At 45.1% G+C, this 27,129-nt stretch overlaps 1 protein-coding gene across 1 annotated transcript in view; it reads left to right on the top strand.

Annotated features, from left to right (window-relative positions):
• The first annotated feature begins 220 nt into the window (after positions 1–220).
• Positions 221–27,129, top strand: part of LOC102008972 — a 72,300-nt gene continuing 45,391 nt past the window's right edge. The window contains 2 exon segments of the mRNA XM_013506861.1: positions 221–254; positions 431–1,347. Coding sequence (XP_013362315.1) covers positions 221–254; positions 431–1,347 — 951 coding nt within the window.

Below are 27,129 nucleotides of genomic sequence, written 5' to 3'. Positions count from 1 at the left end.
CCAATTGATCATCTCTCACAAACTGAATTTGCTGGCAGTGTGCCTCCTAGGTAGCTCCTTGGTCAAGTTGGGGAGACGGGTAATTTCCAAGCTGGAGGTCTCGGTTCTAGATTTGGAGGTGTCAGAAGACCAGTGCAGACCAGCCCCACTCCATTCCCTAGGTGCCGCCCCTCCCTGGACACAGGCCAGCGCTATTTCCCGAAGCCCAGGCTTCGGACGGATGCAGCTCTGCCCCGAGAACGAGGCCATTGGGGGTTGGCCCGGGGCGAGCCACTCCTTGGGCCCCTCCGAAGACACTACTCCCTGCGGATCAGCCTCTAGTCCCCCCTCCAGGACAGTCTCCCCTCTGTGCGTCCTAAAGCAGATGCGCTGATAAACCCCCTTTAGGCGAAAAACGAAAACGAACTGCGGTGAGGACCGCTCTTCGAAGGAAGTGTCGCGGCATTGCAACATTGTTGGCGAAAGCGGTTCGCAGAGAACAGGGATCCCCCTCCTAGCAGGCTACACCCAAAGAAGGGAAATCCCCACTCAGGGGCGCAGCCGCGGAGCCCGGTGCTGGGACCGCCGAGGCCTCCAGACGCCGCGAAGATCCCGGAAACGCTGCGCTCGCTCGAGGCGAGCACAGTGGAAAAGGTGACCTCAGCGCCCGGCCAGCCGCCCTCCCGGCAGCCTGGCAGCAAGGCGCTCCGGACCGCAGGGGGTCCTCGGCGCCTCGGACGTGCTCGTCTCCCGGCCCGCCACTATTTCGGTTGCAGGAAAAGGGTCACTGCTCTGTACAACCGAAGCTCCTTGGCACCAAAGTGCGGATTCCAGACCGTCCTCCCCTCCCTCCCCGAAATGTGTCCCAAACGCTCTTCCAGAACCGCGGCGTGCTCGATGCGGTCCCAGAGAGACGGTGCAGATGCAGAGGCGAGCGCAGAGACGGCCGCCCTGGGCCGGGCCCACGTCCCTCGAGGGGGCTGCTCCTTGGGAGAGCTTCCCCCTAGCGCTGCCTGGGTCGCCCGCTTCTTTCTTTGCATCGCATCTTCCGCTTGGCCGCCTGGCGCGGGTTTGTGTCTTACTGCACAAAACGAAGTTGGGCCTGGGGTGGAGAGGAGGTTCCTTTGGACGAGTCACCTCAACGCCCGGTACAGTCTGCCAAACGACCACCAGTTGACTGGGGGGCCTGAGCGGCCGCTGTTCGCCCAGCAGTCCCACGCCCGGGGCATTTCTCTCCCAGGCACGCGCTGGGAGCTCCCCAATGGGGCTTGGTCCCTCTCTGTTTTCTTTCTTTACACCTGCGGTTCCAGCTGCCCCGGCCCAGGATGGCCGGCAGTGGTGGCAGTGACAGCAGTGTTCGGCTGGCAGGTTGGCAGGCGGGCAGGAGGAAGCGGTTAGGGTAGAGGCCTGCTGGACCTGGGAACGCACCGTGCGCCTTGCCTTGCGCCCTTGCCTGGATGCGGACGGGAGAGATTTGCACGGTGTTCTGAACAGAGTCTGGACTTACTGAATCAGCCATTCTCTTGCAGTTGTTGGCAGGTCACTCTCTCCAGGGGGCCGCCAACTCACCCTTGTTTTCTGGTCTCTGGGACCCTTTTTTTAAATGAAAATTTCCACGTGAATTGTGGACTTTCGTTTTGAGTCATTTCAAACGCCTGCGGGCTCGGGCTCAAATTGCGTTTTGGGTGACAGAGACTGGAGACACAGCTTTGCTTCCTCAGATTCCCTTCTGGATCTCTGTACCCATGTGAGCCTTTGGTGTTGGTTATTTAATTTTTGCTTTGTAGGGTTTTTGTTTGTTTGTTCGGTTTCTTTTTTAATATGTACTTTCCCATAGAAGTGTGAGTTTTAAAACATTGATTCACAGGTAATTAACTGGATTCTCAGACTCCAAGAGGACCCGGCTGTAGGTGGCTTGGTCAGTTGGGTCCACTGTTTGCACTCGCCCCTGGCCCTCCCCGGCCCTTTTGGGTGACTCACACAGTGACTTTGAATCAGAGTCAGGTCCCGGTTCCGAGAAGTTGTGGCCTTTCAGTGTCCAGACCTGTGTAGAACCTCAAAGAAAATGCTCTGCCTCCTGGCCCCGGGTGTGCTGCCGGGTGGAGAGCCAGGTGCCTGTTGCCGCCTGCAACAGTGTGAGTACCTTTGGGCTTGGGGAGGCGGGGAGGAGACCACATCTGGCCCCATCTAGGCAGGTGCCAGGCTGCCAGCCTGCTACCTGGCTTCCACCCTGCCGTCACCACGTCACCTCGCAGTGAGGCTAGCAACCGGCCTGGCAGAACCTCCGCCAGAGTGAGAAAGCCCCAGAAGAGGCTGACTGGTGCACACCAGGGCATGGCATTTTCCTTACTCTTTCTCTTTTCCTTTCTTTCGCTCTCCACCCATTCCCTCTTTCTTCCAAGTCCTGTCCTACCTCCTGCTTTTATTCTTGCTTTCCGTCCCTTCCTGTTCGCCCCTTCTTTTTCTTCCTTTCTGTTTCTTTTCATCAGGACAGCCTGTCCTAATAAGGAGAAGTGGTGGTTGACGTTCCCCGCTACCCACCAGGAGCCGACCCCCTTCTGCTTAAACGTTTCTAACACTACCAGACCCTTTTGGGGTTCTACAGCCTGTGTGGGAATTTGGGGAGCCAGCCTTGGTGTGGGAGCAGGCATGTAGGCCCTGCCCTCTTTGCTGGGTGAGCTGGACCACAGGACCTCCTACAGAATATCTTCTCCCACCTTCCAGCAGGAGCTCACACTTGAATCTGTCCTTCCTGATACAAGTCCTGTCTTGTCCCAAAGATTGGGAGAGGGGGCAGGAGGCCAGGCACTGACCCTTCCGGCAGCACCTCCCTCTGGACACCTGCAGGCCCTTGTGAGGGGTCAGTGCAACAGGCACCAACCTTATGTTACAGGCAAGGATTCTGGGGCCCATAGGGACACAGAGAGCCACAGCTGTCCATTCCTTCAATGCCAGGCCAGCACCAGCCTCACAGTGGAGCTCTAGCCCAGGCCTCCTGCTGGTTGCTGTTCTAAGCTGACCACAGCTGACAGAGAGAATGGGGACAGGAGGGGGTGCCACTTCCACAGACCCTGGGCTTTCTACGTCATGCCTATATTCTTGCCCTGTTCCTGCCCTTCAGTGCCAGGAATGGTTTCAGACACCAGCACGGGGCTCTCCCCGTGGACCCAGGACTCCTGGCTTCTCATTTTTTTCCCCATTACTCTCCTTAAACAAGCCCATCCCTTGTCCAAGCCTCAGTGTAACGAAAAGAAAAACCAGGATTTTATAAAGGAAGCCTCCTATGAACAGCCCCTCAGGAGTCAAGGTCTTTTTCCATAAAGAGCCAGACGAGTGAGTGTTCGAGGCTTTGCAGGCCGTCCAGCTCCTTCTCAGGGACTGGGCACCGGCACTATAGTATCAAAATAGTCACCAATAATACGTAAGCCGATCGGCGTGGCCTTGTTCCAATCAAACTTTGTTTATGGATGTTCAGATTTAGGTTGGATATAATTTTCCCCTGCCATAAAATATTATTCCTAACTTGATTTCTTTCAGCCACTTAAAATATAGAACAGTTCTGGTTTGCTACAAAACCAGACAATTGAGCGTCATTTGCCAATTCCTGGTTTTAGAATCAGTTCTTCTGGTGGCACAGATATGTGCATTTGCACATAAATATTGCTTTATCTTACTTTTTTTCCTTTTAATTTCTTTTCTCCAGAAAAGCACCCATTCATTTAATAGGACTCAGACCTTACAATTACAGAATCAGATGGTTCATTTCCCACTCCTCTTTCTGAATTCTCAGGAATTTAAATTTTCCTACTACAAATACTCTTCCCATACACTGGATTGATCAAGGCATAGCCGCCATGTCCCTTCATTTTTATGAGGGTCTTCGGCATAGGGTAGTTTACTGTGCCTGCCGGGTCCTTGCACGCTTGGGGCCTGGTGCTCACTTCCTTCAGAGTCAAACCTAACAGACTCCTCAGAGTCCACTAACCTGGGCCAGCGCCCCGAAGCAAGGACAGAGTCCACTACTGGTGCGAATTCGTCCTCCCATCTCCTCTCAATTCCCTAAAATCCTGAAATGTGGACGGACAGAAGGCTGTGGTCCTGACCTTCTGGGAGTTTCCCAAGCCCTGAGCCTTTGCAGCTGCCAAGTGACAAATATTTCAAGGGATAGGCAAAGGGAAATAATATGACAGAGAAACAGCTATTATGAATGTGTAGCTTGCTAAAAGTGTTTCCAGGAAATGGTGTTCGCAGAGGCCTAATAGCCCCGCCCTGCATTATCCATGATTCTTGCGCCCTCTGCTGGCCATATTTTGTTTCAACCGGGCTCACTAGAGCCGTCTTCTCTCTCAAAGGAAAACCAGGCTGCCTGGCCTCATTACCTGTGGAATCTAAAATATCGGATCTCCTAGAAATGGAATGGTGTGGTTGCAGAGGCTGGGAGCCAGGGAGATGTCAATCAAATGGCGGCATGCTCATCGATGTGCAGCATGCTGACCGTAGTTAATCATGTATTGTGCATTTGAAATGTGCTGAGAGTAGATTTGCAGTGTTCACGCAGTGAAAAAATGGTAATCTCAGCAGATGATGCTCCATCCATTCTCTTGATTGTGTGATCATTTTGCAATGTATGTCTATTCCAAAGCATCACCATTACACTTAGAATATATACAATTTTTGTCAATTTATATACCAATAAGCCTGGAAGGAAAACAATTTTAAAGGAAAGATAGTCCAGCACTTTATTTTCCTCTCAGGGGATGAGACATCTTACTGGATGCTGCAGACATGAATAAAATGGCATTTGATCTGCCCTCAGGGAATGCAGTTTAACTGCCTTGGGACAGGTGGATGAGCTTACAGTTGACAGCACAAACAAGACCAGGGTCACAGTGGGAAGATGGCTGGCTCCCCACTACAGAGGACACTCTGTTGCCCAAAGCCCAAGGAGCCTTCAGAGCACACAAGGTGAGCTCATGGCTCCCTCTGCAAAGTGGTCATGTTCCGACTGAGGCCCTGGTCAGGCCGAGCTGGTTCATAAATGTCTCACACTTTAAGGCCAGCCCTATCTGGCCTTCAGGCACAAGAGAGAACCAAGCTCCATGCCCCGAGTTTTCCCTGGGCCCATAGGGATGCTTCCTGGGCCTGCTCCTGACCAGGGCCATCTCTCAGTACAGTGGTGGCTCCACTGTGGGTACCCGAGCCTGGAGTAGCCTCATCACCATCTAAGAATACATCTTCCACATGTGCCCCCCGCCATTATCTCAGACCTTCTGTTCTAAGAGGCTGGCATTTTTACTCTTAATTTACAAGCAAGGAAACTTCCATTGGCCCAGGGCAGAGCTGAGATTTGAACCAGCACTTCTTTCATCGTCACATAGTCCTCTACCTGTTCACTTAACCTCATTTCCCTCCAGCTCTGATTGCTACTGAGGTTCAGACTCATAGCTGCAGCCACACACAGATCTCCTGAGCACACCAAGCTCGCTGTCCAGATCTGGACTCAACATCATCACTAAGTGGAGAAGCTGGGCTGGAGCAGCCGCCCCTTAGGGAGGGCCCAGAGGGCAGCACACACAGCAGCCTGGGCGTCACCACACAGAGGGCAGGGCTCTGGGTTTAGGACACCCAGGGTACTAGACCTCTCCCATGGGCCAGGCCCTGTGCTTCCCCTCACCCTGTCCCACTGCAGCTCCGCTTAGGAAAGAGGACTGTCATGTACAGATCATACGGGAGAGGGAGAATGGTACTTCCTGATTGCGCAATGCACAACCCACGTGTTGGTGCCCAGCAGTCCTGCCTATTATTTCCTTCTGTTCTCATTGAGCCAAATGGGATTAAAATGATTTATTGCTTTAAACTCTATCAGGTTCAGTGTGCCTCTTTCCTAAATAATAAGAAACATGTTGAAACAAGTAAAGAAACATACCCTACATGCATACTTCCTGTTAAAAATTCACTTTATTTTAGAGATGTATTGGTTGCTGTTATATGTTTCTATTACAGATTAAAGTAAAGCTCTATCCTCAATGTTTTGAATAAAGCAAGTGTGGCAGGCTGAACGCCAAGATCGCCCCCTGGTGTCCATGCCCTGCAAGTCCATCCCTTTGAACATGAGCCCTATCAGAGGACTAGGAGAGCACTGCTGGATTGTGTCACTTTACACAGCACATGGATCTGAAGTGCCTGACTGGTTGGCTTTCAGTTAATCAAAAGGAAGATTATACTGACCACTGGCCTGACCCAGTGGTCGAGGCTTTAGAGGGACTGGGTCCTCCCTGAGGTCAGAGCCATGCCGGACTTGGAGAAAATGACCATGGAGGAGCTGCACGGCCAGGACCTGAGAGCAAGGAGGCAGATTCTGCCCAGCCTCCGTGAGCTTGGAGGCGGATGGCTCCTTGGCTGAGCGGCAGGGGAGACCGCAGCTCTGCCAGCAGCTCGAACGCAGCCTTGTGAGACCCCGAGCAGAAAACCCAGGGGAGCCACAGCCAGACTCCCGGCCCACAGAAGCCATGAGGAATAGAGTTATGTTGTTTTAAGCTGGTAGGTTTGCAGATATCCGTTCTGTTGCAGTAGCAGACTGGTTCAGTAAGGGAGTTACCTACCTGTGCAGAACCTGCCATCTGCCGGACAGGAGAGACTGTGAGAGGCCGGGACATGCTGCACGTCTCTGCCCTTGACCGTTACCCAGGCACAGAGCTTGGAGTCGCCCACATCAGTGAGCCCACTTGCTGAGGAAACACAGGGTCCCCGTGTCTCTGAAACGTCAGCTGATGCTGAGGAGGGGATGCATGGGGGTGAAGCAGGGCTAGCCGGTCCCCATGGCCCTTGACCCAGAGGACCCGACCCAGCTCCTGGGAGCTCAGGACTGGTTATCAGCTGGGGCTCTCACTTCCTGTGCTGTCGTCTTCTCCTCTTTTGGGTTACAAATCCCAGGTCTCCTTTGGCACCACTGTGGCCTGGCTTTGGTCACAGACCAGCCACTCGCTCTTGTGAATAGTCTGGACCGTGGCTTCTGGGGGAGCTGGGTGAGCAGCAGCAGCTGGAGGGCAGGGCACAGCGAGTGGGGCTGCAAAGTAGATTTCAGCTACGCAGGGAGCTACTTCCACCTCTGTGAGGCGAGGTTGGCTTTTTTTTAGTATGTCTTGTATTGCTCAGCTTTTCTGTTGCTGGGACGAAATCCCTGACACTCACAATTTAAAGGAGAAGAGCTTTATTTGGCTCACATCTCAGGGGTTTCAATTGCATGGTGTCGCTGGCTCTGAGGCAGATATGGCATTGCAGAAGGGCGCAGTGAAGGAAAGTTGCCAACTGATGACGTTAGGGAAGCAGAGCAGGGAAAGACCACCGAGGAGCAAGGCTTGAGAGGCAGATATACACTCCAAGGTCACACCTCATGAGCCACCGGACACACTCAGAAGTGCTAATGTTTTAGGCATTTCTCAAGCCAATTAAGTTGACAGTCGAGATTTACCATTGTCGCAGGTCTGTATCATTTAAAAATACCTTTATTTGAGATGAGAGAATCACTTGAGCTTAGCAGCTTTGGTTGGGACTGGGAAAAATAGTGAGATTCCTTTTCAAACAGAAAACTGAGCTACTCGGAAAGCTGAAGCAAGAGGATCACAGGTTGGTGTCCAGCTTGGGCAGCTTAGCAAGACCCTGTCTCAAAACAAAATTGAAAAGAACTGGGGATGTAGCTTAGTGACACAGTGCTTACTTAGCACTGAGTACTGTAAAACAAGAAAAAAAAAAAGGAAAACAAAAAGAGACGAGACCAAATACATTTATTTAGCAAGCACAAGATTGTTATTTAAAAGAAAAGGATTGGCAGACAGTAGCACTGGTGGTTCATGAGGAAATGGCACAGAACAGAGGCATTGCATGGGGGACAGTAGAAGGTCCCAGGTTCAAACCCTGCTGGACACTTGATCACAAAGAACAGTCAATACTCTAAGCGTGCCGTGTGGCTAAGCTGTAGTGGTCCTTAAGGGAGGTGCATTCTATGTGCTTTGGACTTAAGACATTGCAGCCCATGGTGGAGTTACCAGGATGGAGCCCCATGGAGGTGGAGGAGCCTCTGGAGTAACCAGCCTCTCTCCCCCACTGCAGCCCTTACCTCCTGCCTCACCAGACAGCGCCCTGGCCGCGGCAGGTGTGGGTGGCTCTCCCCTCTGCTCTGATTGTGGGCCCTGTCTTCACACATGGGCTTCTGCAGCTCCTGTCCCCACTTATTTGGAAGCTGCTGCCTTTCAACAGGACAGACCGGGTGAACACCTGGGGCTCAGGGTCCTCTGCAAGGCTCATAGGACACGGGGCAGATGTTCTGTCCTAGCTCAGAGTGTGTGCCATTAGAGGTCTGCGGCACATCATTCGATCGCTTTGCTTTATTCCTTCTCGCTGTGCTGATGCCCCTGCTGGGACAGTTGTTCTGGTCTCTAGCTCCATGTCCCCCAAGCATCTCATGTGCCCATGGGCGGGGCTTCTGCAAAGTGACTGGATTATGGGTGCTCATAGCTGACTTGCTGGCCTGGTTCCAATAGGGGGTCTCTGGGGATGTGGTTTGGTAGGCTGCATCTCCCCTCTCCCACACCACTTCCCAACTGCCACAATGTGAGCGTCTTCCCTCCACCGCAGACCCTTCCACCTGTCTTGGTTACTTTTTTTTGTTGCTGAGACAAAATACCTAATGCCCAAAATTAAGGAAGGAAAGGTTTATTTAGCTCACAGTTTGTGGAGGTTTCAGCCTATAATCAGCTGGCTCCAAGGCAGAGTGGCACATGGTAGAGGGCAGCAGTTCATGGCAGAGGAAGACAGCAAAGGCAGCAAGAGCAAAAAAGGGTGGTTGACGGGGACAAGCCTGTTTCCCTCCCTTATACTGTAAGCAAGCTGCCCCCCAACCTAGGGTGTAGCACTCATATAATCTCCACACCCTCCTCCTGCACAGGCTCAGGATGATACAAAGAAAGGACCCGGCCCTGCTCGGTCACTTAGTTACCTTCTAAACTTCTCACACTGACGCAATGAACAGCATCCCAGAGTGGTAAGGGCATGTCCTTTCCACCCATGCTACTTCTACCCTGAGACTGGACTGAAACTTCTAAAAACCATGAGCCCAAATCTCTTCTCCTTCAGTTTGTTGCTGTTGGGTACTGAGTCTCAGCAACAAAAAAGTGACTATGACAGCAGTCAAGTGAGTGGCTGGTTTCAGCACCACGGCAGCCCAGTTTGATGCTGGTCAGAGTGGCCTGAGGGGACAGCTGCCACAGAGTGCTGGCAGGGGGCAGGAGGGGAGGGCGGCAGTGGGATGTGCCTGCCAGTCTGGTTCCCTGTGTGGTAGGCAGGGTTCCCACAGCGCCCCACCCAGCTTTACCAAATCACTCACCAGCAGACGCTGGTTCGCTCTAGGACTGAGTGCTAGTGGTAGCCTCACTTCACAGAGGGAGAAACTGAGGCACAGAGAAGGAACCAGCCCAGGGGCAATCTCAGCATCGCAAGAAACTTGTCCAGGCACTGCTGGTCTGGGAGAGAGGCAGGATTCAAAATTCACCCTCTAGTTTCTGCTGAGCGCTCATCACTTTCACACCTTCAAAGTCTAGAGTTCGTGAAGGGAGCTGGGCACTGTCTTCATTTGTGTCCGTGTGCCATTTTGGCAGCCCGTAAGTGAGTCTGCTCCCGGCCTGAGAGATGCCCAGCCAAAGCCTGAAGCTGGAAGCACAGAGGTGGGGTGGGAATCTCGTGAACAATGCCGTATTGTCCAGTGAAGAGCCACTGTCACACTGAGTGCTCAGCTCTACCGCTTTTATTTAGCACAAGCGGCTTCTTTGTTCTGGGGCCTTAGGGTCCTGGAGAGACTGCACCAAGAGCCACAGCACTGCCAGATAGCCACCAGCTTCCAATAGCAATGCAAGGTGGACTCGGTGTCAGCTCCTGGTTGCTGCAGTCTACCTTAAAGGGTTTCTGTAAAGTCCCCCTTTTCCAAATCTCCTTCTATCCCTCATTCTCTCCCCACCCTGATCACCTAGGATCTGCTGTGGCTTCCAGAGCTTTCTCTTCTCTGCTCATTTGAACCCCCTTGTACCCTCTTTCTATCTAGATCCACTCTAACCTCATCATTGCCCAAAACTTCTTCATTTGCTAATGGAAAAATGAAACCATAGAAGGGAGGGGCTCATCCTACCACTTAGTGGCAGAACAATGCAGCTGTCAAGCCAGGATGCTGCGATAAAAACCTCCACCACCCAGGCTTAAAGGGCTGAGGTTTGTGCTCACCCACTGTGTGTCCCAAACACTCTGGCCACTCACCTATCCTGTGTCACAACACATGGACAGCTACGGACAGGCCACATGGGCCAGAGATCAGGTGTAAAGGGTCAGGAGCCCCAGGAGCACCTGGAGACACAGTTGTGCCTGGTGGGTGCATGGTGTGCTCTCTGTGGGCCCAGGCTCCCTGTGTGTGAAAGGCCCCCGGGCACTCTTGTTCCCTAGACCACCATGTTAAGCACCATTTTCACTGAGCTGTCATCCCCACTCTCCTTTAACATGGCCAAGTCAGGCCACACAGGCTCTGAACCCTCAGATGACCCTTTGAGGTTTTGTGGCTTTACTGCTGCTGCTTCATGGCTGGGCTTTATTTTTCTATCTGTGATGGAAGCAGGATTTGCTGTCTTGGGGCCTCTCCCAGCTCTGACATTATTTTCAGTTTAGCTTTTGGTGATCTAGCAGCTATGTGTTTCTGTAGTTACTCTATCCATGAGCTCATTTATCTATCTCAGGACAATCCCAGGAGGAGGGGATCAGCTGTCCTCTTTTTGGATGAGAGAACTGAGGCCCAGAGAAGCTAGGTAACTCACCAGCAAGCTACAGAGCAGGGCCTGACCCAGGCACACTCTCAAAGCCTCTGACTGCTAGACTACATGGTGTCCATTGAGACCTGTGCCCTGACACCATGTGGACCAACACAACCAAGAGTGCCAGGGACAAAGATGGAGTTCAGGGACTGTAGACTCAGCCTGGGAGGTCATGGATCCTGGCTCTGTCCCTCACTCCAAGTCTGAGGGCCAAGCAGAGCTCAGGAGAAGGAAGAACCGAGTCCCCAGAGGCAGCAGGTAAGGGAGGATGCAAGGATGTTCTGCCTCATGGAGAGTGGTTGCTATTGTTTGATCTGAGCTTAGCCTTCAGTTTGGCATTCTTGGGATATGGTGGAACCTTTAAAAGGCAAGCCCTAGTGGGAGGTCCTAGGTTACTGGGGACGTGGCCTTGAAGGGGACTGTGCGACACCAGTCTTTCTCTCTTTCACTTCCTCCCATCACAAGGTGAGCAGCATCCTCCATCACAGGCTGCTACCATGCTCTGCTGCCCAAAAGCAATGGGGACAACCAACCATAGACTGGTCCCTCTATAACGGTTGATAAACTGTGTCAACTTGAGAAGTTTAGAAGTTTAACTAAGCAATTCAGCAGGAGGCCAGTAAACATCTTATTTTGTAAACATTCTCATCCTTTGCAAGCAGAGAGCTCGGAAATGGTGTGAGTGCTACACCCACCCTAGGGGATAGTAGCCTGCTTACAGTATGAAGAGGAAAAGAGGCTTGCTCTTCCCTCTTTTGCTTTTATTGCTTTTGCTGTCTTCTGCCAGCTTGAAGTGTTGCCCCTGTGCCATGCCACCCTGCCTTGGAGCCTATTATGGACTGAAACCTCCACAAACTGTGAGCTAAATAAACCTTTTCTTCCTTGATTTTGGGCATCGGGTATTTTGTCTCAGCAATGAGAGAAAAGTAACCAAGACACTGTCCAAAACTGTGAGCCAAAATAACCTTTCCTTCTTAAAAAGTTGATTATCTCAGGTATTTTATTACAGTAGCAGAAAGCTGCCTAACAGTAGTGTAAGGGAAAGAATCACATCCTGTTCACTGGTGAAACCAAATGCCGTGAGTGATGGTGAGCTTCCTGTCCCTGCAGGTATGAGTGTTAGGAAGGTTGTAAATGCAAGATCAGAGGAAGCTCATACATTTCAGTGGCAGCTTATTCTTCATGATTTGTTTGTATAATTATATTTATAATTGATACACATGAGTGAAACTTCAGTGCTGTACTTGTAACAATGCCATCCTAACCCCCTTGCCCTCTCGTGTACTTTCTGAAGCAGGCAGAAGATGGTGTCACAGCTCTGGAGTGATCACAAGTGTGGGTCCCACTCGTAGACCTCGTCTGTGCCAAGCATTCCACAAAAGTTGGCCCTGCATCTAGGAATGCAGAATTCTCTGACCCCCACAGTGAGCAGCCTGGGGTGGGGAATCTCTTGTTGCCCTGACCTTGTGCCCTGTAGGTTCCCGGCATGGGTACAGCCCCGTGAAGACCCCCACAGAGGGCACCTTGGCTTCTTTTCCAGAACTATCTCATATGAATGTCCTCCTGCAAAAGTCTGACCCCAAACGCAGAATCACCCCGTTATTCCCCAGCCCATTCCCATAGCTCCCAGGCAATGTATTTCCCTACTGTGTCCAGACCCATAGCCCATGCTGGGCCCACAGCTTTGAAAGGATGCTCCATTTCTTGTTGTTTTAGCTTTTACTAATACATGTTTGGAGTACTTAGTGTTTACATTCCACGTATGTAATTGGAACATGTCCATAACACATCTTAATCTTTTTAACCCCTTCCCTTCACCTCCCTCCCCCTTCTTCCATCTCTTAATCCCTTTCCCATCTGAGAAAGTTGTATCTTCCTACTTCCTATTATCTTTTATTTTCTTCTTTATTTATAGTTTAGGTTTTTCGTATAAGAGAAACCATGTGGTATTTAAGCTTGGGTGTCTGATTTTTTTGTTTTTTACTTGACATTATAGACCTGAGGTACATCCATTTGCCTACAAATGATTCAAGTTTATCTTTCTTTATAGTAGAATAATACTCCATAATGTGTAAATATCACATTTTCTTTATCCATTCATCTGTTGATGGACATATAGGCATTCTTTCTGGAGTAAAATGGAATCTTGGTGTTGTTTCCATTCGCATTTCTGTAATGGCCAGCAATTTTGAACATCTTATGTATTTATTGACCATTTGTACTTCTTCTGAGTAGTGTCTATTCATTTAACTTGCCAATTTTTTGATTAGGTCTTTTATTTTGGGGGGAGTCTAAAATTTTGGAGTTCTTTATATATTCTACATAGTAATCCTCTGAGAATAGCCCCCCTTCTGTAGGTTGTCTCTTCACTCTGCTGGTTGTTTCTTTTGCTGGGTAGAAGCTTTTTAATTTGATATGACCTCATTTATTGATTCTTGATACTACTTCCTGTGCAACTCGTGTTTTATTCAGAAAATCCTTGCCTACGTGTATAACTTCAAGAGTTTTACCTATTTTATCTTCCAGAAGAACAAGTATTTCTGTTTAATATTCAGGTGTTTGATCCATCTCAATTTTAGTTTAGTATATGCTGAATGATATGAGTTCAACCTTCGACATGTTTATAGCCAGTTTTCCCAGCACCATTTATTAACAAGGCTATTGTTCCTCCAGTATATGTTTTTGGCCCCTTTGTCAAAGATCAAATAGTAGAATGTGACTAGGATGTTTCTGCATTCTCTCTTCTGTTCCATTGACCTACATGTCTGGTTTTGTGCCAGATGTGCTATTTTTATCACTGTAGCTTTGTAGTATAAATTCAAATCTAGGATTGTAGTGCCTCCTGCTTTATTCTTGTTACCCAGGATAGCTTTTGTTATTCTGGACCTCTTCTGGTTCCATCTGATTAGGATTGTTTTCTCCAGTTCTATGAAGAATGCTGTTAGTTTGAGGGGGATTCCATTAAATCTGTGGATCAATTTTGGAAGGATGGGCTTTGATTATATTGGTTCTGCCTATCCAGGAACAGAATATCATTCTATTTTTTGATGTCCTCTTCAATATCCTCTTTCAGAGTCCTGCAGTTTTCTCTGTTAAGGTCTTTAACTTCTTAAACCATCAAAAATATTGTACATCATGACCAAGTATATTTCATCCCAGAGATACAACACACACAAATCAGTAAATGTAACACATCACATAGGCAGAAGGAAGGACAAAGATCATGTGATCATCTCAGTAGACACAGAAAAAAACATTTACAAAGCCCAGCATCCATTCATGATTTTAAAAAAAAGCACTGAGGAAAATAGGTATGGAAGGATCTTATTTCAGTCTGATAAACGTCATTTGTGACAAATCTGCCAACATCATATTAAATGGGGAAATTGAAAGCTTTCTCTTTAAAATCATGAACAAGATAAGGATATCCACTATCACCACTCTTGATTCAAGCAGTACACGAAGCACTAACCAGAGCAGTTAGGGAAGAAAAAGAAATAAAAAAAGGATATGCTAATGAAAAGAAGACAAATTTCCATTATTGGCAGACACATAGAAGACCCCCAAAAAATCCACCAAAAGATCCCTAGAATGACCAAATTGAGCAATGTAGCAGGATACAAAATCAACACACAAAAATCAACAGCATTCCTGTACCCCAGTGATGAAATCACAAAGAAATTAGGGAAAAGACACCATCCACAATAGCACCAAGAGTCAGCCTGGTGTGATGATGCTTACCTGTAATCCCAGCACTCAGGAGGCTGAGGCAGGAGGATCACTGCAAATTTGAGGCCAGCCTGGGCTACATAGTGAGTCTAGGCCAGCCTGAACTGCATAGCAAGACCCTTTCTCAAAAACGAACAAACAAGATGCTCTATTCCTAGTAGCTAGAGTATTGCTTTCATATATAAACTCCAAGAGTCCTCCAGTAGTCTTTTTTGTTAAAGTGCTTGTCTGATGTGGCTGCTGCTGGTCTGTGGAGGGCGTCTAACTACGAGTGATGTAAGGATCCCGACCCCTCCAATCTCAAAGCTGCTCCATCTTCTGAGCCCTCAGAGTCCCTCTGTGTCTAGACTGTGGGAAGCTGTGATGGGCTGAGTGGTATTCTCCAAATTCATGGTAAAGACTGCACTCCTTCTGCCTCAGAATGTCACTGTACTTGGAGGTAGGGCTTTTAGAGAGGTAAAATGAGGTCATTAGGATGGCCCTGATCCAACAAAACTGGTGTCCTTATAGGAAGAGGAGATTGAGGCATAGAGATACACAGAGATATGCTATGGGAAGACACAGAGATGTCCATCTACAAGCCAAGGAAAGAAGCTTCAGGAGAAACCAGCCCTGCCTTATCTCAGACTTCTACATATCAATTCTGTAAGAAAAATAGTTCTATTGTTTAAGTTGTCCATGTGTGACCCTTTATTGTATGTGTGGCCTTTTGTTGCAGAGGGAAGAAAAAGGGTGAAAAATACACACACACACACACACACACACACACACCCTTGGAAGGGACACATACCCCTTCTGCCTATGTTTCATTGTCCACATCTAGTCACATAACTACAGATGGTCACAGAGGAGCTCCCAGCAATCTCCACACACTGTGGAAAGAGAAGCCCAGTATTAGGAGGCAGCTGGCCCTCTCTGCATGACTCAGGCTCCAGCCTAAGGGGATCTCAGGTAGAATGCACATCAGGCAAAGCATAGCAAGGATGGGAGTTGAGAATGTTACTCTCAGCTCCTGTCCCCATCTTCACTGAGAGAAAATGGCGCTCCACACCCCTCGAGAATGATGGAACAATCAGACAAATATTAATGCATATTTTAGGAGGCCATTGGCTGGCCCCTCTCTTCCCCAGTTCAATGGCATGAAAAAGGCACTATTTTAGCATAAAAGACTTCAGAGGCCTTTTGAGGGCAGAGGCAATGTGGATTTGGATTCCTGTGCTAGTTCTCCTGATCATCCTCTCTGTAGTCCTGCTCTGTGCCCAGGGATTACCTTTAAGAAATGTATCAGCAGGTTCCTTCACTGGGACACATTGTATTTTTCCAAAGGTTATTTTCTGCGCGATTGGCATTTGTATTTCTACCTACCACCATGCCGAAGGGTCACACTTAGCACCTCTTTGGTAATTGGTTTCCTTGTGACCTACACAACTTCTCAGAAGAAACTCCAAAACCTCAGGGAAAAGTTGGTGTGTCGCAGATCAGAGGCTGCCCTAACCTGTCACCAACAGGGAACCAGAGAAACAATAAGCAGATGCTGCCGGAAGTCACTAAATACTGGATTGTTAGATACCACAGTTTACCCTCGCTTTGCAGAAGGCTCTGATGTCCAGGGGTTCAGCAAATGGGTGCAGGAGAGTATGGAGGCAGATTCCCTCTGCATTCTCAGGGCACAGGTAGGTTTTGTGGCCCCAGCAAAGGCCAGGAAGCCCAGGGTGTGGCCAGCTTTCTCTCCTCCCCTACTAGGCCCAGGGCTGGAGTAGTTACTTCCCTAGCTCTGCTCATCCTGGCTCACTGTCCTTTACTCCTTTCTTGCTGCCACCTGCTTTCCACCAGAAAAACCTAGCTATGAGTGTTATTTGGGTTTAACTGCTAGATTTTTAGAGTACTATCGTGGGAGTATGTTCAAAGGTGAGATGTTTCAATGTCTGTAATTTACTTAGACATGACTGTAAAATAGATAAGGAGACAAAACAAGCTATTAATTGTTGGGAGGTGTGTGTTTTGGCTTACATCTAGTTGTCCCCGCAAAGCCTCATGTGCTCATAGGTGGGGCTTTTGGGAATGACTGGGTCATGGATGTGTGATACTGGATTAGTCCCCTTTGGTTTAGCATGTTTCTGGGTGTGGTGATGGATTCACTGAAGAGGGAAGACTCACTCTGGGGCTTGGTGACACCACCCAATAGGCTTGTAGGCTGGATGGAATAAAAAGGAAAGCTGCTGCCTCCTGCCTGCCCTGCTGTGGACTGTTTCTCCTCTGCCATGCCCCTCTGCCATGCTTGCTTGCCTTGGAACCAGCCAACTATGGACTGAAACCTCTACAAACTAAACTAAAGTAAACCTTTAACTTGGGTGTCAGGTATTTTGTTCCAGCAATGAAAAAGTAAGTAAGACAGTATGAATATTCATGGTACTATCTTGTCTCTATTTGAACTTTTCCATAATAAAATGCAGAGAGAGAGTGGGAGGGAGGAAGGGAAGGAGGAATGGAAGGAGAGATACAGAGAGAGAGAGAGAGAGAGAGAGAGGGAGAGAGGGAGAGAGAGAGAGTTAGCTCTGGCTTCCTAAATTTGTCATCTCTTTTCTGCCTCTTCTGAACATTTGCTAAGACTCTTTCCTGGTCTGGGGATGCCAATTCTGCACATCTTCTCTTGCAAAACTCTCACCCATCCTTCTAGGCATGCCCCTTTCAACTGCTTCCACACTCCCTTACCCGAGGTAGCCTGGTATAGTAACCTGGAGAGACACATCACACAACCACCACCCAGGTGATCTCCAGCCTCAGCCACAGTGAGTGCACACAAGAAGAGCAGCAGGCCTCCTGTGAGGCCCCCTGGGACACTGGCCACACATCCTGGTGCGTCCTTATCCACCTTATTGACAGATCTGGTATGTGTGACTTTTGGATCATCACCAAAGTCACAATGACCATGAAAGGTAAAAGTTTTGAATCAATTCAGGATATTAAGGCAGCCACAACAGTGCAACTAAAGATACTCATGAAAGAGGACTTCTGGAGCTGCTTCAGAAGGTAGCAAGAATGGTTGGGTAAATGTGTTTGAAGCAAAAAGGAGTATTTTGAAGGTGATCAATAACAATATGTCTTTTACTGTAATTTTTTAAAAAAAATCTAAACATTCACCATATTTGTTGATACACCTCATGCACCAATGAGAAGAGAGAGAAAAAAGGAAGTTATACCACAGCAGACCATCCTTAGCCTTATACTCTGCAGGCCTCCTCCATGCATCCTGTCCTCAGTCCTCACAAAAACCTGGCCAGGGGCTGGGGATTTAGCTCAGCGGCAAAAGCGTCTGCCTGGCAAGTGCAAGGTCGTGAGTTCGGTTCCTGGTACCAGAGAAAAACAAAACAAACAAACAAACAAAAAAACCTGGCCAGTAAGTATCTTTTGCAGGCATTCATAGAGATGAGAAAGCCAAACCTCAGTGCTATGATTGGAATGGGTTCCCCAAATTTCATGTATTGGAAACTGAAGGCTTGATTCTCAGTCCATAGTGCTATTGGGCAGTGGTTGAAATGTTAATAGGTAGGGCTTAGTGGGAAGTCTTGCAGTCATTGAGAGCACAACCTCAAAGAGGATTGTGAGAGCTAGTCTCTTTCTTTTTCATTCCTCACCCCATAAAGTAAATGGGCTTTCTTTAGCATCCACCCTCACCATGATGTTCTGCCTTGGCATAGGCCCATATGCAATGAGGTCAATGAATCATAGACTCAAATCCCTAAAACTGTGAGCCAAAACAAACCTTTCCTCTCTTTAAATTACCTCAGTCATTTTGTTATAGTAACAGAAAGCTGCCTGACAATTAATTCTCAAATTCATATATTAATGGTATTTTGAGGTGGGACTTTTGGGAGGTGATGGGGTCATGAGGGCTCTGCCTTCATGATTGCATTCATTTATTCATGGAGTAATGGATTATTGAGGGAGTGGCTTTGTTATACAAGCACACTGTCCTGGACACAAGCTTGTCTTGTCTTACTATGTAACACCCTGTGTCACGTTATGTCACTTGCATCATGTTAGCAACATGCTAGTGAACTTCCCAGCTTCTAGGGCTGTGAGCCAAATAAGTTGTGTTTTTTAACAAATGACTGGGTCTTAGGTATTTTATTACAGCAACAGCAAACGGACTAAGAGATTCAGTGGTGTCGAGAAACTAACCCAGGCAGGTCAACTGATGGGGCCCTGGTTCAGGTTCTCCTGGAGGCTGAGGACTTGAGACTGTGTTCTGTGGCAGGGTGATGAAAAACCAGTACTGCTCAGGTATACAGGTGTGTATGGCAGATACCTAAGAAGGGAATTTTAGAAGTAGTGGGATCATCCTAGGTGTGGTAGGAGAAGCTGGGAAGCCCTTGTAGAAAGCTGCAGGAGTTGTTCATATGATGATCGGTTGTCAAGCAGATAGGGAGAGGTCGTCATCAGGCACCAAGGAGACCTCCAGGCCTCTCCCTTAATGGGTGTGAGAGGGAGCATGGGAGAGACAGTAGCCTGTTCTTGGTTCTAATTTGTTTTTTGTGTGAAGGAATAAAAGGTAACAGTGTCCCTAATCTCTTTCTAATTCCAGTTAAACTCCCCAAATGTAACCTCACTTCATGTAGTTCCCTTTGTATCTTTTTAAAGTTATTCTTTGAAAAATAGAGATTTGGGGTGGAGGATAAGTTTAGCTTGAACCCACTGACTGAAGTGCTGTCAGACATCCAGAAGGCAAAGATACCCAGGGTCAACTGGGAGAGGGCTCCAACGTCTAGCAGAGTCATCTGGGATAAAGGTTCTCATGACACAGTCTCAAACAATCAAACTCTTGAGTTTAGATATATCAGCTGCTGCCACTACAATGGTTTTTTTTCCTGGATATTAACATTCATCATTCCCACTTGTGTATAAGTGACCATGTCCGTTTTGAATAAGGTATCTATACATGTTAGTGTTGAGAACTTTCTTTTACCTTAAATCTTAGTTCATGGGTCTTACTGTCTGCTTTACTGAATGATGTGTCTGTTATAGCTATTTAAGGACAGGTCTGTTTTCTTGTTGAAGATCTTGATGCTCAAGGAATTGGAGTCAGTATTGCCTACAGGGAGGTTTTTATTGCATAGATTTCATATGGAACATAAGTTCTGCCCTCTTGGGTTAAAAAAAAAAAAAAACACTGAAGTATAATCAGGACAGAGTTTTACTTCCTGCAATGGTAGATTAGCTTGGTTTCAACTAATCTTCACCGAATCCAAGAACACATAGACAATCTGGACAATATATAAATACATTTTCAGATGCATTACAGAGACAAGAAGCCCACAAAGGAGAGCTTGGCTCTGGTATATTTTCTAATCAAGATAGTTTCCAATAACAGATGCTGCCATTGAAGAGGCCAAGAGGCTGAGAAGGACTGCAGGTGATTGTGTGGGCCTGGAGGACCGGGACTGTCAGGCAAAGTCAGCTAAGGAGGAGAGACCCTGTCAGAAGCCCCAGGCTCTCAGTTGGGCCAATAGGAAGGACAGCAGCTCTCCCAAGGACCAAGGCCAGCTCTGAATCAGCTCAGGATTTGGTTTGATAAAAACTATCTGTGCCTTACTAGCTGCCTGTCCAAAACAAAGCAAATCCTCTCTAAGACAGAATCCAATATCTCCAATTACTTCATACATATTACCTCACATACACCTCATATATATACCTCATATATACCTCTAAACCTTTGTTAACTTGCTTTTTATATTTAACTTGCTTTGTTAACTTGCTATATATATTTAAACCTTTGTTAACTTATTGCATATTTCCATGCAATAGTGAAATCCTGGAGTAAAATTTGTATAGACTGGGTCAAAAATACGGCATTCCATTAGAAGCTGGTAATAGGACACACATGAGAACCAGTGACATCAAAAGGTTTACAACAGTACATCACAAACTTGTGAGTTCAGGAAGCAGGTGTCTCCCTATTAACTTCAGACAAGCCATCAGTACTTAGGGCATAAGGCGAAACTCATGGTCAGTGGGGGAAATCAGTGTTAACTGCCTGAAAGCTGTGACTCACCTGCCTTTGCTTCAGCTTTTGCATGACCTACTTATCTCCTTGTCAAACCTTCCCCTAGTCTCTTCTTTCATTCTTGCCTGTGGCTCTCTAAGCCTATGCAGCGCATCCTGCACCATTAGTGAGAGGTGGGCTGCCTAACTCGGAACCACCTAGCATCTTCTGTAGGCACAAAGTATTCACCATCTTCCAGAGGCAGGATCAAGGACTCCCCTATATTAGCATCTAGCTCCTTTTAATTTTTTCCTAGGGTCACAGGGAGCAGGTACCACCTATAGGCAGGCAATAATAGCCTGGTCTCACTTCAGTGATTTTTAAACCACAAAGTTGGACACTCAATCAAGATTAAGCAGGCGTACAAAACTCAAAAAATGATTTTAAAAAGTATGAAAAAAATAAGACCAATTACAAACCCTCAGAAGGCCTAGATTTGGGGATTATCAAAAGGGACTTTAAAATAACTATTTCATATCTCATATTTTCATCGAATGAAAAATGGTTAACTCTTTTAGAGAACTGAAAACTGTTAAATATAATCACATAGAAATTTTAGAGTTGAAAAGTACAATAACTAAAATTAAAGGCTCAGTGGATGACTCTACTTTTGTTCATGAAGGAATAAATGCTATGATAATTGTCTTCAAACCGGGAAAGAAGAAGAGAATTGGACAAAGTATCTGCAGCAAAAGTTTTCAGACATTGAAAAACAGCATAGTAATGAGAAGGTGAAGGGAAGGCAGCAAATGCCTCACCTGACCCTCTAGAGTCAATTTCCCAGATACACTGGCAGAACATGACAAAGAAACCCAAATAGGCTGCAGGAGTCAGTACATGGATGAGACAGAAATAGGGGACTGCAGATACCAAGAAGGCTGGACACTGTAACACAAAATATAGAACAAGGTGGTGTTACAGAGAGAAAGTTCTAGAAAAATTACAAAGGGATCTTTGAATCAATGTTAGAGTACACAGTTTACTTGGGAGGAAGTACACAGCATATTTGGAAGGAAATTCTCTAAGGTCAAGGAAATAAATCCCAGAAAATAATAAGCAGAGCAATTTTTGGAGCTGAGCTACATTTGAGAAATTAGTCTCTCTCCTCCAAGTCTAAGTTTAAAGACTGGGCAATGCATGCACACTGGGTAGAATGTTCATAAGGGCCATACTTAAGAGTGGGGCTAAATTATCCCCAGAATAAGAACTCTGGGGCCACCTTAGCAAAATCAAAATTTTGACATTTAAAACCAGTGTTAAAAGAATCAAATTGATCTGCAGGTAATCTCACTGCACCCATAGCACAGTATTGAGTAAAATAAAATGCCAGCATCTAGAACTGAATATTGTAAAACTTGAAATATCTAGCTTCCACTTACAAATTAACAGACATGCAGAAGAAGCAAGAAAATATGGCCTGTAAACAGGCAAAAGAAAACCAATAAAAATAAGAGATAATAAAATTAAAAGATAAGGATATTAAAATAACAAATATAGTAAAGACTATAAAAGAAGAGATGGAAGATATAAAAGATTCAAGTAGAACTTGCAGATGTTAGAAATATGACACTGAAGTAAAAAGTACAATGGATATGATTACAAGGAAATTAGACTCTGCAGAAGTAAAGATCAGCTAACTTGTAGCCACAGCAATAGTAGGTATCCAGAATAAATTACACAAAGGAGAAAATAGAATTTTAGTGAGCTGTGGAGCTTTCTCGAGTGGTCTAACACATTTGTATTTAAAGTCCTGGAAAGAGAGAAAGGATGAAATATTTTTAAGGAAATTATACCCGAAAATATTACAGTTTAAAGGACATGGTAAACCCAAATATACACAAAGCTCAATAAACCACGGGTAGGGCTGGGGATTTAGCTCAGCGGCAAAGCGCCTGCCTGGCAAGCGCAAGGTCGTGAGTTTGGTTCCCAGTACCGGAGAAAAACCAAAAAAAAAAAAAAACCACGGGTAGAAAAAGCTAAGGAAAACTCACACCAATGTTCAACATAATCGAATTGCTGAAAACATGTGATAAAGAGAAAATATTGTAAAGTAGAGAAGAAGAGGCATATTATGAGAACAAAAATAAATAATAATGGGCTTCAGCTGGTTGGAAGACAATAAAATGACACTTTTAAGTGCTGAAAGAAAAAAAGACAATTCAGAACTCCACATTCAATAAAAATGTCTTCTAAAAATGCAGACGAAACAAAGCTGAGATAGTTTATCATGAACAGACCTATATTATAAGAAATGTTAAAGGAAAATGCCCCAAAATAAAGGAAATTATGTCACATAGACATTGTATTTCTACATTGAAGAAATTAACAGTACCAAAAATGGCAAAAGTGTGGATAAATTCAAATGTCTTTTTTCAGTTTTTGATTTTACACAAGTAAAAAAACAACCACAATGTACTGGGGAGTTTGAAACATATGTAGGATGAAAAGGTCTGATGTCAATAGTACAAAGATTGGGAGATGCAAGTATATTATTATAACATTCATATACCATATGTGGAATAATGTTTGGCTATAGTTTGAATAGAATAAACCCTGGAGCAACTAAAAAGAAAACTGAGAGATTTAACTATAATCCAAGCATGAAGAGAAAATGAGTAACAAAAAATACTCAGCCAGCACATGAAGAGGAAAGGTAGCATGTAAAGAGGAAAAAAAGAACAAAGAACGTATTTTAGAAGTCAATACAGTAAACTCAAATCCAATCACATCGACAACTATTTTAAATGTAAATTGTTTAAACACTTGTACTAAAAGACAGAAATCGATACATAAAAAAGCAAGATCCAATTATGGCCTTTCTACAAAAAACTCATTTAAATACAAAAATATACATAGGCTAATAGTTAAAATTGGGAAAAGTGTGTTATGAAAAATCTAATCAAAATAACCTAGAATTGCTATATTGATATTAGACAATGCAGATTTCAAAACAAGAAATATTAACAGGGATAATGAAAGACAATATTTAATGATAAGAGGGTTGATTCTTTTTTTTTTTTTTTTGGTTTTTCTCCGATACCAGGAACCGAACTCACGACCTTGCGCTTGCCAGGCAGGCGCTTTGCCGCTGAGCTAAATCCCCAGCCCCAAGAGGGTTGATTCTTCAGAAAGATTGAATCTTAAATTGTTGTACATCTAATAACGGCTTCAGAGTACAAGCACAAAGGCAAGAAATAGATAAATCCTCACCTATAGTTGGAGATTTACACATCTATTTCTCAGAGGAATTTATAGAACAAGTCAGCAAAAAAAAAGGTCAGTAAGAATATTGAATGCTTGCACACTACCAACCCACTTGACTAAACTGATATTTATAGAACGTTCACTCAACAACAACATTCTATACATTGTGTTCCAAGTGCACTTAGAACATTCCTCAAAGACTAAATACTATGCAGAAAACCAAGCGTCAATAAATTAAAAATAGTTTAAGTTTCATAGGCCATGTTATTTAACTACAATTAAATTGAACTACAAATCCACAAAAGAAAAATATTTGGAAAATCCCATATACTGAGAATTAGCCAACACACTTACATATAAGACATGAGTCATAGAACAAATCACAAAGGAAATCAGAAATACTTTGAAGTGAAAAGGTGAAAACAACACAATAAAGTTTGTAGGGTGCACCTAAAGCAGTAGTTAGAAAGAAACTTAATGCATCGGGTGTTTTTCTAAGAAAAAATAAACAACTAAAGTCAATGAGCTAAGCCTTTCTTTACACTGAGAAAGAGCAAATTTAACTTAAGGCAAGTCGAAGGAAGAAAATAATAAAGAACAAAAGAAAAATATTAAAAAAAGAAAGAAAAAAAATAAGGAGGACATGGTGGTACACACCTGTAATCCCAACACCCTGAGAGGCTAAGACAGAAGGACTGAAAGTTCAAGCCCAGCCTGTGCAACTTAGTGAGACCCTGTCTTTAAAATGGGTTGGTGATGCAGCTCAGTGTGAAGGCCTTGGGTTCAATCCCCACTATAGGGTGGAATGAGGGAGAAATATTAATTGATTGATTATCAGCAAGATTAAAAGAGGATCTATCATTACAAATCCTACGGGTATTAAAAGGCTATATAAGACATATTGTGAAACTGTCAGAGAATTCTATAACTTCAATAAGATGAATAAAATTCTTTGAAAGATACAAACTACCAAACCTCACCCAAAAGAAATCATATACTCTCAGTAACTTTACAATTGTTAAGTACATTTAATTTGCAATTAAAAACCTTCTAATGCAAGAAACTCTCAGCTCTAATAATAGAAGTGGTAAATTCTATCCAGTATTTAAGGATAAAATAAAAGAAATTCCAAGGGAAAAAGAAAAAATTTATTTATACACAAGATAGTTAAGATTTTTATACAGCTAGTTCCTCTTAGTTCATTGAAAAGAAAGGTTTCTGGGGGGCTGGGGATATAGCTCAGTAGCATAAGTGCCTGCCTGGCAAGTGCAGGATCCTGAGTTTGATCCCCGGTACCACAAAAAAAAAAAAAAAAAAAAAAAGGAAGGTTTCTACTAATATTGTTGGGACAAGATATCATGCCTATATCTTGTACTCTGAATAACTACTATGAAGACAACAATGCACAATGTATTAATTATTGTAACTCTCCTACCAACCTCTTTTGAAACTGTTTTATTGTTATTGTAATTTTTGTTTTTTTCTCTTTCAAATAAAAAAGAAGTAACAGAAATTCCACACAAACTCTCTCAGGAAATAGAAATGGAAATACTCACAGCGATTTTCTTGCCTCCGCCTCCCAAGTGCTGGGTTTACAAGTGTGCGCCACCACGCCCGGCCTTTATGATAGAATTTTTAAGTGCAAAATTTTAGGATAAATTGAAGGAGGTACATGCAGATTTATAAATGGAACACTGTAAAAACTTTGCTGAGAGAAATAGAAGAAAAACTAAATAAATGGAGAGACCTACTGGGGTCATGGATCAAAGAACTGCTAGGGTCTGTATGTGTCCCCCAAAGATTGTGTGTCTGCACTTACCACAGGGATAGTGTTCAGTGCAGGACCAGTAGGAGGTGACTGAGTCGTGAAGACAGAGCCCTCCAGGATGGGATTAGCATCTCACAAAAGGGTTTAAGGAGTGTGGTGGGTTAGGAAGGAAATGAAATTTAACATCTTATTTAATCCTGATCAGTTGAGTACTTTCCTGCTAAGGTCAGAAACAGGACAGTATCTACTTTCAGTACTTGTATTCAACATTGTATTGGAAGTCTTCCACCACATGAGGACACAATGTTTGTCACATTTGTCATGTTTTGCTTTTCTGTCCCTCTCCTTTCAGAGGACACAACATTCAAGGCACCACCTTAGAAGCAACAAGAGCAACCCTGGCCAAACATGGGGTCTGCTAGTGTCTTGATCTTGGACTTCCGGCCTCCAGAATCAATAGAAATACATTTTTGTTCTTTATAAATAACCCAGAATTTTGTTATAGCCACATTAATGGACTAAAACTCCATACTGGCACATTGTCATTGGCTTTAGCTTGTCCTATAGATTCCATATAGGCCAATAAAAACCTCAGCAGGTTTTATGTGAACATTGACAAGCTGATTGTGCGATGGCGAACAGAAACACTGAAACGACACCCAGGATTTGGAGGCAGATTTATTTACATTAACAGGCACGGATGGGGATCCTTCCCAGAATATCAGGCCCTGATCTCTGGTGGTCTAGGGCTTATATGGGATAAGCAAGCAGGAAAAACAGAGGTGGAATGGCTTGTCAATTGGGAATTGGTTTTTACAACATGCATCACAGTGACCAGCCATTTCTAAGAAACAAGTAACTGAAACTGTAACCAGAAGTATTACCTGGGCAGCTAGTGAAATGAAGTATACTGCCTGAGGCTGAGGGGGTCTTCGCTACAACTGCAAAATTTAGAATGAGAGACTAAGGATCTAAAATAACAAAAACAATTTTGAAGAAGTGAATGTTACTTGATTTAAAGTGTTGGCCTACATTTGTAACAGTAGGGACAGTGTTATTGGCATAGGGATAGACGTATAAACCAATGGAAAAGAATAGAGCATGTTTGTATGTATGTATGTTTGTGTAAATATATACATATTTTATGAGGGAACGGATACTCTTTTCAATTAATTTTTTTTGATAGAAGGTCAAAATGTAGTCCAGCCTGTCCTTGAACTCACTATGTAGCCCAGGCTGACCTTGAACTCACAGCGATCCTCCTGCCTCAGCTTCCTGAGTGCTGAGATTACAGGCATGCACCACCATGTCTGGTGAAATCATTTTAGAGTAAATGAATATTCATGAAAATAAATGAATATTCATGTAAAGTAAATGGAACCTTGAATTTTACTTCACACTACATAGAAAAATAACTCTACATGGATTGTAGTTCTACTTGTATGAGCTGAAATTATGAAATTACGGTAAGTGTTACATATTTTTTTGGAAAGGAGCAGCAAATAGTAATTATTTTATGCTTTGCAGGCCAGTAAGTCTCTGCTGCAATTACTCAACTC

This window comes from Chinchilla lanigera, unplaced genomic scaffold, assembly GCF_000276665.1.
Source record: "Chinchilla lanigera isolate Chin_1 unplaced genomic scaffold, ChiLan1.0 scaffold00114, whole genome shotgun sequence".
Taxonomy (NCBI): Eukaryota; Metazoa; Chordata; class Mammalia; order Rodentia; family Chinchillidae; genus Chinchilla; species Chinchilla lanigera.
Note: the sequence above shows the minus strand (reverse complement) of the source record. Positions and strands in the feature narration are given on the sequence as shown.